The sequence below is a fragment of the Physeter macrocephalus genome, unplaced genomic scaffold (assembly GCF_002837175.3).
Source record: "Physeter macrocephalus isolate SW-GA unplaced genomic scaffold, ASM283717v5 random_10, whole genome shotgun sequence".
Taxonomy (NCBI): domain Eukaryota; kingdom Metazoa; phylum Chordata; class Mammalia; order Artiodactyla; family Physeteridae; genus Physeter; species Physeter macrocephalus.
The window spans coordinates 13431-28801 of record NW_021145296.1 but is presented as its reverse complement, the minus strand read 5'-3'; the positions used below and the strand labels follow the sequence as shown (position 1 = coordinate 28801).

General features: G+C 52.6%; 1 protein-coding gene across 1 annotated transcript in view; it reads left to right on the top strand.

The window, feature by feature from the left end:
• Positions 1-6286: 6286 nt before the first annotated feature.
• DNM1 (dynamin 1) overlaps positions 6287-15371 on the top strand; it is a gene marked incomplete at its 3' end in the record, with an annotated part of 21364 nt that continues 12279 nt past the window's right edge. Inside the window, exon 1 of the mRNA XM_028483189.1 lies at positions 6287-6495. Within this exon, the coding sequence (XP_028338990.1) occupies positions 6335-6495 (161 nt within the window). The remainder of the gene's footprint in view (positions 6496-15371) is intronic.

Sequence of the window (15371 nt, the reverse complement as noted above, 5' to 3'; positions counted from 1 at the left end):
TGCTCCGCAGCGGGAGAGGCCACAACAGTGAGAGGCCCGCGTACCGCCAAAAAAAAAAAAAAAAAAAAAAAAAAAAGACAGCAGGTTTCTGTGATAACCTATATGAGAAAAGCATCTAGAAAAGAATGAATATATGTATATGTATAACTGAATCACTTTGCTGTATACCTGAAACTAACACAACATTATACATCAACTATACTCCAATAAAATTAAAGTATACTTTTTTTTTAAAAAAAAGCCAGCAAGTCGCTCACAGAAACATTATTTATAATAGCTGCCTGGAAAATAATCAACTTGGAGAACAGCTAAATAAATCACGGTGCCTGCCTCTTAAGGAATAGCACACAGCCTTCAGAAAGTATGTCTTCAAAGGATATTTAAACACTCATGATATGATATGAATTGAACTCAGTAGGTTACAAAAGTGCATACACATTATGACCCCAGTTTTGGAAAGAATAAATGTGTGTTGTGGTCTCATGGGTGGGGGGCTGGGGGGATTCACTTTCTCTCCTTTTTTACTAATTTGCTGTGACCAGTTGGATGACTTTATCATGGGGAGGGAGTGGACATTTTTTTTTTATGTGTATGACCTTGTGCTGCCTCCTTGAAGACCAGACTAGATTGTGGATGGAAACGCTCTGGGGACAGTATTTGGGGCTAGACTCATGTTAATTGCTTTTAATCAGTCCCTTACAGGCAAAGCCCCCCAATGAAGTATGTTCAGAGGGAGAAGAGAGGCCCCATCTCTCCGCATCCCAAATGAAGTCTGATGATGTAGCATCACCTGGAGGCCTCATTCCTGCCTCCACTTTGAGATGCACCTTTATCATGAAATAGACTCATACTCATGTGGCTCTATGTCCAGACCTATTTGCTCCAGGAATCTACTTGTCTCTTTCCGTGATGATATCACATAGTGTGATTGTTATAGTTTTGGAATATATTTTAATGCCTAACAACACAAGCCCCTGATACTGTTATGTTTTTTTTAAATTTCTTGCCAATTCCCAATCATGAAAATTTTGGGGGGTAAGTTACAGAATGATTTTTGTCAAACCTTCTCCCTCCCCCACCCATGCCAAAATCCCATCAGAATTTCGACTGGTGTTGCATGAAATGTGTTTAAGTTGGAGAAACACAGCCAACTTTATCCCAAGTTTTTCAGTTTAAGAATGAGGTAAGCATCTCCATCTAGTCAAGCACTGCGTTATGTTACGGTTTTGCAGGCTTCTTGATCTAGCATCTGCTCAGTTTCTATAGTGGCTATTGTCGCTATTTTCCCAGTACACTTTCTAACCAGCTATTGATTATGGTGTCCTTATCCTGTAACCTGCCACTTCCTCCTCTTATTTCTGCCCTCAGTAATGTCATGTGCCCTTTGACAGTAGAAAGCAGCTGCTGAGTTGTCCCCATGTCCTTGGGACAGCAGCTCAGAGCCCTGTACATCATGGTTGCTTGGGGAAGGTTGATTAATGAGCAAACGAATGAACGAATGACTCCAGGATGCAGTTTCCTCCTTCCATCCTCGGGTTGGTGTTCATCACAGCAGCTCTTCCCTTCTTGACATCTATGTCCATCACCACACAGCAACAAGTCCCATCAAGGCACCCAGCACAGCACACCAACGCAGGCTCACAGAGTACGCCCACAACCAGACGCCCAGCTCAGAAACCCCAGGAATAGTCTGTGCTTAGTGACAGCTCCCAGCCAGACTAGAGCAGAGAAAAATATAAGGCCATATGGTTATCAGGTGACCTCCCCAGTATCTGTCATCCACCTGTGCCTTTACCTATTATTAAGCAGGGTGAGGGGAACAGAGCACAGAAGTGGGAGTGGCACGGTGGGCACAGCCTTGTTGCTGCCCCTACCTTCCAGGGTGACCAGGGACAGGACCCCTCCTGACTTAGGATCTGAGTTTGGCCATCGCTGCTGGACAGGACTGGCTTATGTGTAATGGGGTCTCCCCACCGCTTACCAGGTTCAGCCACAGTGGCTGCCTTCTGTCCCCAAAGGAACTAAATTTCCCTTGCAATACTCCCCCCTCCTCTCGCTCGTCACCAGGCCTATCCCTGTCCAGTCTTCCCAGCTCAATTCAAACATCACCTCTTCAGGAGGCCTTTCCTGATTGCCAGATATACCTTCAAAGCCCTCTGTCCACGTGGGGAATAATGGGGTAATCTGGGGCCCCCTGGGGCCTGGGATTTCCACAAGCTGAGCCATCCAGGGATAGAGCTGGCCCCCAATCCACACCTCCAGACCTAGCTCTGTCTCTCCCCCACAAATCCTGGCACGTTTCTGATCCCTTATCCTTCCCCACAAGAGGTGACATGCTTTGCTACCTTCATGAGGCTGAAGTTTCTTCAGGCAGTACCACGGTAATGACGATTATAATTATACTAATCGTAGCTCTAATGATTCACTGTTTTAGGCACTGTTTTCATGTTTTACCTGAATTATTACATCACTGAATCCTCCTCACACAACCCTATGAGTTAGGTAAGAGTCTTATCCCCTTTTACAGATGCAGAAACTGAGGGCCAGGGAGGTGAACTGACTTGCCCTAGGTCATTGGGTTAGACAGTGGTAGGGGTGGGATTTGAACAGCAGGCAATCTAGCTTTGGAGCTGCGCCCTTGATCCTCAGCATACAAGGGATCTAGGCTTACGTTGTTGTTCCAGGCTTATGGGGAGCTCCTCATTGTAAGATGCGGCAGTGCAAGCACAGATGCCTGGACCATCGGTGCCCCAAAGCCCCTGGGAAATCTCGGTGCCCATCCCCCAGCCACACAGAGGAGGGCACTATGTGTGCCCCAGCCTGGCCCAGATGCTTCTTCAGCAGTGACCTTGCCCCAGACATGGCCAGGTGTCTTGGCTTCATGCACCTGGTCTGCTTAGTTTGTCTTCTTCTCACAGTGGATCCACATTCTAGCAGGACGAGCCCTGCCTCTTATTAACCTCTTCATCCCCCTATGTCTTGCTTGAGGTCTGGCATGAAGTAACCACTGATTAATACCTGCTGAAGAATAAATGAATGAATGAATCCAAAGGGCCAGACCCTGAGCAGACTTAGTGACTAAATATAATGGCTTGACCCAGGAGCTATAGGGTCAAGGCTGCGCCATAAGGCCATTGCACAATTCAACACAATCAGCATTTATTGAGCACCCGCTGTATGCCCAACAAATACCCCATCAGAAGGGACTAGTGTTTTATTTCCTGTGCCTTAAAAGTGTCTAGGTTGCAAGAGCTGGTGCAGTATAGGATATAAACATAGAAGCCCTGGGTCTCACCTACCTCCATTCACATGTTCACTCCATCACTTTCTGGCTTTGTGACCTCAGCCACATTCCTCTTTGTGCCTCAGTTGCCTCATCTGTCGGGGAGAACTAATAAGAACTTCTCCCTCCTGAGGGTTGAATCTCTCAGCACAGTAACCTGGCCCAGGGGGAAATGCCCAGTGAGCGTTCCTGCCACTGATCTTCAAGCATAGGTGGTGGTTACAGCTTCAGGGGCTCCAGAGAGAATTCTCCCTTGTTAGTGCTCAAAGTAGAGGGTCAAAGCCATTTCTAAGACCCTCATTTAACTCACTGGCCTTCTGGACTCCCGACTTCTCAGCACCCGGGAGAACCATCTGCAGTATCCCTCCCTCGGTCCTCACCAAGCCCTGTGGGAACAAGGACAGGGTAGGCTTCAGGTTCGTTTCCTTTCTGATTGCACACCTTTGCTCGTGCTGATTCCTCTGCCCAGAACATCAGCACTTCTCTATTCACACTCCCCCCCAAGTGGCATTTTATCCATCCCTTCTTCAAGCCCAGCACGGTCAGTTTTAGCAAACAAGGGAACAAAATCAGAGCACTGCCAAACAGTGGGAAACTATGCAGCCGTGAACAAGGAATGTGACCAAATTGTTCTTATGCTGAAAGACGTCAAAGACATACTGTTGCTAAAAAAGCAAGTTGCATGTAATCATAACGTATTAGGGCTCCAACTCTGACGTGCACTGGAATCTCCAGGGGCCCTTGTTCTTGTTGAATGCAGGCTGTGATCCAGCAGGTCATGAGTGAAGCCTGAGAGTCTGCATTTCTGACAAACTCGGGGTGATGCCCAGGCTGCTGGTCTGGCGTGGGTGATACAGCAGTACAGGATTTATAGTATGATCCCATTTCTATAAAAAGAAAATGAAACAAAATGAATATATATGGGATAAGCCAGAGAATAAACTCTAAGCTATAAGTAGTGGTTATTTCTGGGTGGGAGAATGACCAGAAGCTATCAAACCCTGTGTAAAGTCTGATTTTTACAATAAGTTTCCCTATTGTAATTAGGAAAAACAACCTAGCCATGATGGTGCTCTTCCAGGCAGACATCCGTAACCTGCACCCTCTTTCCAAATTAATGGCTCCAATTCAGGCTTCATCTCTGCCCTCTCTGGCTCTCAGAGCATAATAAAGGGCTGGCTTGGAGCAGCTGCACAGGATGTTGTTGTGTGTGACTGATGTTCCAGCTATCTGGAAGGCTGTGATCATCAGCAGCAGTTTAATAAGGGTCTCCTAAGTGCCAGACCAGGGCCATGCCCTTCGCAGGCATTCCCACATTGGATAACTGAGGCTCAGAGATGTGCAGGGACCTGGATCACACAGCTCGTCTGAGACCCAGGCCCGGCTCCTGGGATGGGATCCGCTTATTCCCCTCTGCCTGCCTGGAAAATTCCTCCCCAAGATGTCCACATGAGTTGCTCCCTCACTTCCTTCAGGCCTCTGCTCAAATTTTTACCTTAGCAGAGTCCTCCTCTGACCACTCTATACAAAATAGCAACACTACCCCCTCCTCCAACTTCCCCAGCTTTCTTGCTTTCCAAAGCACTCATCACCATCTGACAGTCATATTTATTGGCTTATTTGCGCTTTGTCCTTCTTTTTCCACTAGGCTATAAGCCACATGTGGGTAAGGGCTTTATCCATTTTGCTCACTGCTTAATCACTGGGGTCTAGCATAGTTCCTGGCTTAATAAATATGCATTAAATGGGTGAATGCACAACAGTCTCCAATTCACAGGCCACTGATCTCCCAGCAGTGCCCCACCAACTCTGTTCACAGACAGAGTGACCTGCTGATCCCCTGTAGCACGGGGTAGGCTGGCCTTTCTTCCCAGCCTTGTGGGGAGTCCAAATTAGTCCAAATTAGGTTCCTTAAATGCAGAGGTGGATGGCTAGGCCTGGGGCCCCATGGTCTCTCCATGTGAAAAGGATAAACAGGGTAAGGTTGTAGAAGTCCTGGATTCAAATCCCACTGTTTTACCACCACCCTGATGGTTTGGGGAAAAGACTGTCACTCTCCAGGACAAGAAGTCCCAACTGTCCCAAGAAGGTCCTTCCAAGTGTCAGGGCCTTTGTACTTGCCGTTCATTTGGCCTGGCTGGCTCCTTCTCCACATTTAGGTCTCTTCTCAAATGTCACCTCCTCAGAGAACCCTCCCTAACCTCCCAGGCTAAAGAGGACTCTGCACCCACACAGGTACCTCTCTTCACACCCCATGTTTATTTCTCCCATCACTATTAGTATAAACTATTTTCACTTTTACTGTTTCATTTATCTGTTTATTCATTTACTGTCCGTCTCCACTGTAAGATCTATGAGGGAAGATCTTGTTCTTGTTCTTGTTTACTGTTGTATCTCCAACTGTCTGTCTTGTTTGCTGTTGTATCTCCAGCGCCTAGAACAGGGTCTGGCTTATAGTAGGTGCTCAGTAAATATTTGTTGAATTAATGTTCTATACCATCTCCTTCTAGAAACAGGGAAACTGAGGCCCAAAGGCGGGAAGGGAAATGCCGGAGATAAATTAGTCACAACCTAGAGTAGAAGGCAGTGAGGGCAAGTGGAACTGAAGGTCAGGAGATTATGACCTTGGAGGAGGCCCATGTCTCCAAGCCTCAGTTTCCTCATCTGTACGATGGAGTGAGGCAGTCATGACCACTATCCGAGGGGCCTGGTACTAACGGTACCTAGTACGTAGGAGACCTTGACCATTTCCAGGAATGATATCTGCGGTGCAGCATCCGCGCCTCCCCCAGAAACGGCTCGAGCGCCCCAAAAGCCGCAGAAGGAGAAAACTACAGTCCCCATAGTGCCACGGGCGGCGCCTGCGCATGGCTGCCGGCCCGGAGGGCTGCGGGCACCCTCTAGCGGCACTCTGGCGCAGCGCTCCGCTCCGACCCCCGAGGGGCGGGGGGCCCGCGGCGCAGGCAGTCTGAGCGCGCGACTGCAGCGGCGGAGCCAAAGCCGGGAGCCCAAGCTGCCGACGGATCGCAGCCCGCGGGGCCAGCCGCAACCATGGGCAACCGTGGCATGGAGGATCTCATCCCGCTGGTCAACCGGCTGCAGGATGCCTTCTCCGCCATCGGCCAGAACGCGGACCTCGACCTGCCGCAGATCGCCGTGGTGGGCGGCCAGAGCGCCGGCAAGAGCTCGGTGCTCGAGAATTTCGTAGGCAGGTAAGAGCGGCGCGTCCCTGAACTCGGACTCCCCCCGCCCGGGCCCTCTGGGCCTCGCCACCCGGCCCCGACGGCAGCCCCTGGCGCTGCACCGCGGAAGGCGCGCCCCCCGCCTCCAGCCAGAAGGAGGCGGCCCACCCCCGCCACGAGAGCCCCTCAGGGGCGCAGCGCCCCCGGCTTGTCCGCAAACGTCAAGCCAGCAGCCACGGGATCACGCCCCCCTCCTCCGCCCCATCCTTTGGGGAAGACAGCGAGACCCTGGCAAAGGGCTGTCCCCCCAACCCGCCTTGGGTACTGAGGGGCCTGCATTACTCAGCTCCTCCCTTCGGCCCCGGGGGTCTCTTGAGGCGGCAGCATCCCTGGGACAGTGCCCCCAACCCCAGGCCCTACGGAGGACAGCTCCCTCCTCTCATGGGAATTCCCGGACCGTGGCAGGGGACCCCCCGCCCCATAGCCCCTGGGAGAGGAGATAGCCCCGTGGGCATCGGGGATCAGACGCAGCCTCCCCCCGTCACACACACACCTCTGCGGCTCCAGCCGCCATCCGTGCGCAGCGCGGAAGAGGGGGGCGGCGCGGGTTGCAGGATGAGGAAGAGGACGGGGTGGGGGAGAAACCGCTTCTGATCCTTTACTGAGCAGCCGGCCCCTTGCCCCGCCGCCGCCCCTGGGTGGGGGCACCTGTCAATGTCGTTCTCCCCTTGGCCTGGCAGAGGGATTGTAATGGAGGGAGAAGGCGGCGGAGGGCAGAGACGACTAAAACAGGGAGGCAGGGTGGCGGGGAGGGGGCAGCCATTTGCACAACCTAATCCCCCTCCTGTCTCTGATCCCACAAGGCGCTGGGAGGGCCGGGTGGCAAGGAGTCGGGGGCAACCACAAAGACAAAGGGTGTCCTGGGTTTAGGGAGGCAGGCAGGGTCGTGACCCCCACCCCAGGGTCCCCCAAGAAAGGGGAGGCAGAGATGGCTTTTGCGGGTGCTGAGAAGGAGAGAGAGAGGATGGCGCTCTCGGCCCGGTGCTGGAGACCGAGTGGGGGCTGGGCAGACTGAGGGGGGCGCGGGAGAATTGACACTGACCGGCCCACTGTGTCTCATCTCCCTCCCTCGCCTTCTTCAGAAACCCTAGCTTTGTGCCAATGACCTTCATGGCTAAAGAAGTGAACGACATGTGGGAGAGGGAGGCAGGTAGAGGCTTCCGCCCTCAGAGGGACAGCAGTTCCGGGCCAGACATCCTGGGTCCAAGCCAGCTTCTGCTGTGAAACCTCAGGCGAGTCACTGCCCTCTCAGAGCCTCAGTTTCCCCATCTCTAATATGGACAGTTGGACCGGATGGTTGTTCCTGCCCCACAGATGACCTGGGAAGCCCAGTGTCAACCCCAGGGATGAGAGGGAAGGATCCTGCCTGGAGCTATGAGTCTGGGGGGGCGGCCAGGCCCATCTGGTCAGCAGAGGGGGACGCCGTCTGTCTCCCAGGGACGGGCTCCCAAAGAACCCCCTCCTAGTCACGTGACCCCCCCAGAGCAGCAGAGGCACAGGCAAGAGACACACAGATGGTCCCCGTCCCTACGCCTGGCTGTCAGAGTGAGGGGGTGGGAGGACCCTGGAGACAATAAAGCCCCGGGGTCTTCGTGCTTTATATGGCACTCGTGGACATCCAGCACTTTCCAGTGTACAAACCATAGGCCTGCCTTTCATCCATTGGACATCTGCTGAGCGCCTGCTCTGCGCCTGCTGCATGCTCTGGGCAGGGGGCACAGAGGGGAAGGTGACCTCAGCTCCCACCTGCTGGGCCCTTCCCATGTGCCCCATGCCATGCAATATGGGATGGGTCACAGCAGCCCCATGAGGCAGGTGCCATGATGCCCATCCTGCAGGTGAGGAAACTGAGACGCTGAGGTTAGAGGCCATGTCCAAGGTCACAGGGCCAGGAAGGACAGCATCTATTAGACTCCAATCTGGAGCCTGCACAGCCTCTAAGAGCCCAGCTCTGCACTGAGCAAAGGGACGCGCAGGGGTGTGGGCCCCCATTTTCCCCATCTGAGTCATGGGCAGACTGACAGCTGCCGCCTTTCCTTCCTGAGACAGTGGCGTGGAGCTCCAGTGAGTTCATGGGTGTAAAAGCCCCCTTTGGTAAACACGCGGGAGGGAGGTGTTGATTGTCAGTTAGGTTTGGGGCCTGCATGTGCCAGGGCAGACCAGGCCCCTGCCCTTTCGGAGTTCACTGTCCAGCAGAGAGAGGTGCCAGTAAGTAGACAGCACAGCAGGCCAGCCTGGTCACAGCTGACTTCGGCAGCTGTTTGCTTGTTGTGTGGTGGAGTGAGATGTGGATTCTGCCCCAGGAGGCCGGGCCCTCTCGCAACCCAATACCCTTTGACTGTGGCCCTGCAGGAGGATGCATGGGGTGTACAGACACAGGCCAGGGGCAGAGCAGGGGTCACTGGGCCTGAGGCGTCATACCCGTGAAGCATACCCGTGAGCAGGGAAGCATTACTTGATCCTCATGAAAGCTAGTGAGGAGGCCAGTGTTGGAGTGCAGTCGGGAAACTGAGGTTCACCGGGGCCTCCAGCCAGCCCTGCCTGCTCTGTCATGGGTCCCAACCTCTCTGCCTAGGACTAGGTCCCCAGACGCATAAGCATGGTAACAGTGGCTCTGCCTCCTGGGGCTTCCCGGGAGTCAAGCCCTCATGGAGAGGAAGTGGAAAACACAACAGAGGAAGCAAAGATTGCTCCAGGCCAGCCCGGGCTCCCGGGCAACCAGGAGGACCCTGTTGTCAGCTCTGCAATGGAGGTGACCCAAGCAGCTGCCCAGGACCCCCCTAGGTCTGGTCTGGGTCTATGCTATTTCTTTGTCCCCCTTTTACAGAAGGGAAAACTGAGGCTGATTCATTGAGTCATTCAGCAGATAAATGAAGAAGAAAACTGGGGAATGGGGTCAATGCTGGGAGGGAAAAGGGCCACTTTCCACAGCGAGGACAGAGAAGGTCTCTAGGAGGTGGTGGCATCTGAGAGGAGAACTGAGGGATGAGAAGCCACGTGACTATCTGGGGAGAGCATTCTAGGCGGAGGGAACAGCAAATGCAAAGGCCCTGGGGCAGTAATGAATTTGGTGTGTTTGAAAAACAGAAAGGAAGCACTGGGGCTGGTGTTTTGTGAGCAAGGCGGACACAGCATCGGGGAGTAGGCTGGGGCTAGATCTATAAGGCCCTCAGATTATGCTGAGGAGTTGGGTTTGTTTTCATTATTATCAGAAGCTTTTAAGTAAAGGAGTGACTTGAGCTGATTCCAGCAAGTATGTGACTTGGGAAGGGGGGCAGGAGACAGATGAGGAGGCTGCTGCGGTGGGCAAAGGTGACAGGGCCTGGACCAGGGCTTTAGCAGAGAGAGGAGGAGACCTGTGGGGTTCAGGATGTATTTTGGAGGAAAGTCCCACAAAACCTGCTGGTGGATGGGATGTGGAAGGTGAGGAAAGAAGAATCCAAGATGACTTCCGCACCTTTGACCACAGGTGGGTGTTGGTGCCATTAACAGAGTACGGGAGGAGCCCGTTGGGGGACTGGCGGTAAGATCAGGAGTTTGGTCTTGAGCTCTTTGAGTCTGAGATGTCAGGTGGGCAGTGTGGTTATGCAAGTCGGAAGCTCAGGGGGAAGGCTGGCTGGAAATATAAATTTGGAAGAGATGGGATGTAAACCCGTGAGCATAGATGAGATCATCTTGGGGGTAAGTGCAGACAGAGTAGTGTGCGTGGGCCCCAGGACACCCCAGCATTTTGTGAGCAGATGTCTGGTGCCCTAGGTTTCCCTTTGTCTGCCCCAATCTGCGTGCCCCCTCCCCACAATACCCATCCGGCGTCAAGTCTGGTGTCCTGGGATAGGCTTCCAGCCTCCGACGCGCCTGGCCTTGCTCACTTTGGCGCCCAGGCGTGCTGACATTTGGGCAACGCCCACCTTCCCTCCCGTTTGGCCCCTGGGGAGGCCAAGGCCGGTGGGAGTGTGGTAGAGGGGCTGAGAGCTCAGGCTCTGGAATCAGACCTGGGTTTGTAGCTTCCCTCTGCCACCTACAAGCTGGGCAACATTGGGCATGTTTCTTAAACCCTGCTCGGCTGCTCTTTCCTCATCTGTAAAATGGGGATAATAATAGCACCTCCCTCGTGGGATTGTGGCAAGTGTTGACGTCATACCCGTGAAGCACTCGGGGTAAGGTCTGGCACAGAGGATGCACCCATTCTGTTCCTGCCTGGGCATAGGTACCATCTGGGAGGAGGGCCAGGGTGAGGGTGGAGGTGGGAGAATCTCCTCTAGCCAGGGTAGCGAAGGGAGCGTGGGGAGTGAGCCTCTGCCCAGAGCCCCCGGGGCAGCCTGGCGGTAGTGTTTGGGGTTTCCCTGGTGACTCTGCCTACCCCTGCTCAGGCTCCCTGCCTCCTACCAGTCCCCTTGCCCCTTCCTCTGCATTCACGCCCCAGCACAGACTTGTGCTGGTCTCTGGCCTCAGAGAGCCCCTCTCTTGGTCAGCTCCAGCTCCTGCCCTGGGGGACAGCCCACTCCCCACTACTAAGATCTGTCGCTTCCTCTGAACACTTCAGGCTACATCTTAGTGGTCCCATTTCCCGGGTTTGGAGACTGAGGCCAAAGATGATTAGGGGATAATTGAGACATCCAGAGTAGAAAGTCACTGACTGGAGGGGGCAGAGAGAACTGACATCTCCTTGGCACTTGCAGCGTGCCAGGCCCTAAGGATACAGCTCTGAGGAAGCCAGACCCACCCCTATTCTGGGGGAGGGGGGCTGCGGGGGAGGGGGCTCACAACTGAGCAGGACAGACAGACGCTACATCACACAAAGAGCTCTTTTGTTGTGTGTTGGAAAAAGGGTACCAGGAGCCTCGATTTTGAAGGGAGGGGAGTCGTCAGGGGGCCTGGGAAGGCATTTGAGCCTTTAAGTCTGGGCCTGAGCAAAAATAGGACTTGGTCAGGCAAAGGAGTGAACACACTCCAGGTGCAGGGTCCCACCTGAGCAAAGGCCCGAGGGGGGAGGGAGCCCAGTGGGTCTCAGAACCCGGACGAAGGGCAGTGACGAGCAGAGGTCACAGTGAGACCAGGAGGGTCGGGGAGGCGCTGCCGGCCCTTCAACCATCCCCACCCAGAGAGCCCGCGATGCTCCCGGGCAGCCACTCTCTGCTCCCCCTCTCCCTGCTCAGAGCGCCCACAGCCAGACCCGCGCGCCCAGCCCCACCAGAGGACGTCTTCCCCAAACCCCCGCCCCACCCAGTGGCCCCAAGGAGCTGGGAATGAAAGGTGACTCTGGCAGACGGCAGCTGATCCCGGCGCCAGGAGAATCGAGTTTCCCAGGCCTTGGCTGGGGTCGGAGGGTCGGAACCTGGCGGGCGGGTGAGGAGGGGCCGGGCGGGAGCGGAGGCAGCCAGTCACGGACGTGGTGTTATCAGCCCTGGAACAAGAGCAGAAGTGGAGCCCAGGTGCCGTATGTCTAAATATTCCTGTTATAAATCAAGCTAAGCAATTGCTAAATACAATACATTCTGCCCTCCCACCTTGACAAACACACCTTCAAAGCAACCTGGCAGGCTGGTGTTGAATATAGAATTTCAGACTCCTCCGACTTCTGTGATGGGATCGGAAGCGTCTCTCTCCAGGCTGCCCTCATATTCCAGCTCCATCCCCGTCCCCAGAAAAGATCCCCCTTAGCACCCCCTCCCCGGGGTTGCCTCCCCGAAGCGAGGGCCGCCCCCAGTGGGGGCAGAAGCTAGAGGTAGGCTTGAGACCCCTAGGAGGGGTGCACAGGCTCCAGTTGGGCACCTTCCCTTGGTCCTTGGGAACCCCATGCTTCATGGGGATGGCGAGGCTGGAGATCTCAACTGGGATGGGGTGCAAGGTCAGGGCCCCGATTCCCCAGGTCCAAGGGCAGCGCTGATTATTGTCTTCTTGGAACCAACAACCTGTCAGTAGGAGGAGCATCATCCCAAGTTTTCAGATGGTGAAATGGCACAGAGAGGGTAGGGGACCTGCGTGAAGTCACACAGCGGTGGAATCAGAGGCAGGACAGGAACCAGCACAGGTCTCCTGCCTCCGTGTGAATGTCCACCATCTTCACCCCAACCCATGTGCGTACATCTCCATACACCTCAGCTTCTCCTCCTCTGCTCTCTCTGGTTGTCTCTCGGGCACTCTTACCCCTCCCTGGACTGAAATCTGGCTAGGGAATATGAACTGTTTGCAGTAGTCAGCTCTAGCAACTTGGAATTACTACAGGCAACAGGAAAAAGAGGAATATTGGCCTTGGAAGGTGTTTGAGACAGTCACCTAAATGGCATCTTCCCAGTGCCCTGGCCAGAGGCCCCAGGATCAGCTCCCCGCTCCTCTCTCATCCTCTCCATCGGTTCAGTCTACAAGCCCTGTGTATTCTGCCCCAGTCCACCCCCCTCTCTCTACCTTGGCCACCACCACCTTTGTCTTAGCACCTGGGGCAGCCGCCTCTCTTGCCATTCTCCGTCTGACAGCACAGAACTCTCTATGGCTTCCCAATCTGATCCCCTCTGCTTGAAGCCCTCCTTAGCCCCCCTGCCCTCCAACCAGAGCCCTAGCTCCTGAGTTGGGACCCTGAGGTCTGCCTTACCCAGCCTGGCTTCCCCTCCAGCCGCTCCCTCCTGGGCCACCTGGGTATCTTGCAGTTCATGGGAAGATGGGCCATCCCTCTCTCTCACTCTCCTGAGTGCCGTTGCGTGTGCTGTTCTCTCTGCCGGGAAGGCTCTTCGCCACACCTCCGTCTTCTTCCTTCACTGGCTCAACCTCCAAGTCTCACATCAGCCAACACCTCCTCCAGGATGCCTTCCCTGATCACCCTCCAGCCCATGACCTCCGTGTGTATGGTAGGGCTCAGTTTTTCCAGAATGAGGGACCATAGAGGGAGAAAGAGGCCCATGGCCTTGGGCTGAGAGCTCCCGGCAGAGGAGTTCCAACCAAGGTTACTATGAACATTTTCCCTGTTTATTACTGCATCACTCTTTTATCACTGGTCTTAGCACAGGGAAACAAGACCACCAGCCGGGATGGGGAGAAACATCTCAGCAGGTGAATGCAATGCTCTCTAGCACACACAGGCACCTAGCACATAATGGGCACTCAGGTGGCTCATGGCATCACCAGTGGGCACTCTGTTAGATCCTTCTACAGCCAGGATCTCAAGGCATCCCCTCAACAGCCCTAGGAGGGAGCTGCTGGATTGTGTCCCATTTCACTGATGAGGAAACTGGGGTTAGGAGCAGGGAAATAATTTAGTGGTGGAGCTGAGGTTCCTTCACAGCAAGCTGCTGGTGATAAGAAATAAGGATCCAGATGTAGCTCTGTATCAAGCGACTTGGGAAAAGTTTGTGCTGAGCTGTTAGGGAAGCAGAGCCACTACTCAAGTGTGGCTCAGAGCCCCGGGCACAAGTGGGCACGTGAGAGGCACCTGACTTCATCTCTCTGAGCCTCGGTTTCTTCCCCTTTAAGTTGGGGAAACTGGACATGCCAACCTCACACAGCCATTCGAGAATCAAACGAGAGGGTGCAGATTTCTTAAACAGCTTTATCAAGGTATAATTTACATGCCATAAACTTCACCCATTTTTAGTTCACACTTCAATGATTTTTAGCATATTTATAGACTTGTGCAACCATCATCACAATCTAATTTTAGAACACTTCCATCGCCCCCAAAAGAAACCTCGTGATGATGCAATTTTAAAGCCCCCGGCAGAGTCCTTGGCCAGCAGTCAACAACGCATCAGTGTTTGCCATGACTATTATTATAAATGATAAAATGTTTACAACCGTGAGCCCCAGGTGTTGCGGTGTTGGTTGCTTTTTATTTTTTCAACATTTTATTTATTTATTTATTTTTCTGACTCAATCGCTGGAAACAGCAATTTCTTTTTTTTTTTTGAATTTTTGAATTTTATTTTATTTATTTTTTATACAGCAAGTTCTTATTAGTTATCCATTTTATGCATATTAGTGTATACATGTCAATCCCAATCTCCCAGTTGATCCCACCACCACCACCACCCACCCCCGCCGCTTTCCCCCCTTGCTGTCCCTACGTTTGTTCTCTACATCTGTGTCTCGATTTCTGCCCTGCAAACCCGTTCATCCATACCATTTTTCTAGGTGAGTAATATTCCATTGTATATATGTACCACATCTTCTTTATCCATTCGTCTGTCGATGGGCATTTAGGTTGCTTCCATGACCTGGCTATTGTAAATGGTGCTGCAGTGAACATTGGGGTGCATGTCTCTTTTTGAATTATGATTTTCTCAGCGGTAATTAGTGATGTTGAGCAGCTGTTCATGTGCTTCTTGGCCATCTCAACATTTTATTTTGTGAAAAATATTTTTTCAATTTTATTTTAATTTTTTATTTTTTAAATTAATTTTCATTGGAGTATAGTTGATTTACAACGTCGTGTTAGTTTCTGCTGTACAGCAAAGTGAGTCAGTTATACATATACATGTATCCACTCTTTTTTTAGATTCTATTCCCATATAGGTCATTACAGAGTACTGAGTAAAGTTCCCTGTGCTATACAGTAGGTTGTTATTAGTTATCTATTTTATATATAGTAGTCGAAAGTTTTTTTAAAGGGACAGCGTATGATTTTTTAAGGCACGGGCAAAAGAGAACTTGACTGTCATTTTGAAAGTATAAAGCCATCAACACTTGAAGGAAAGGAAAGAGGAAGGAAAGGAGGAAGCAGGAAGGAAGGAAGCAAAGAAGAGAGGTAGGAAGGATGGAAGGATAAGGTGGAAGGAAAGATCACAGATTTTCTTTTTTTTTTTTTTTTTTTTTTTTTTTTTTTTGCGGTACGCGGGCCTCTCGCTGTTGTGGCCCCT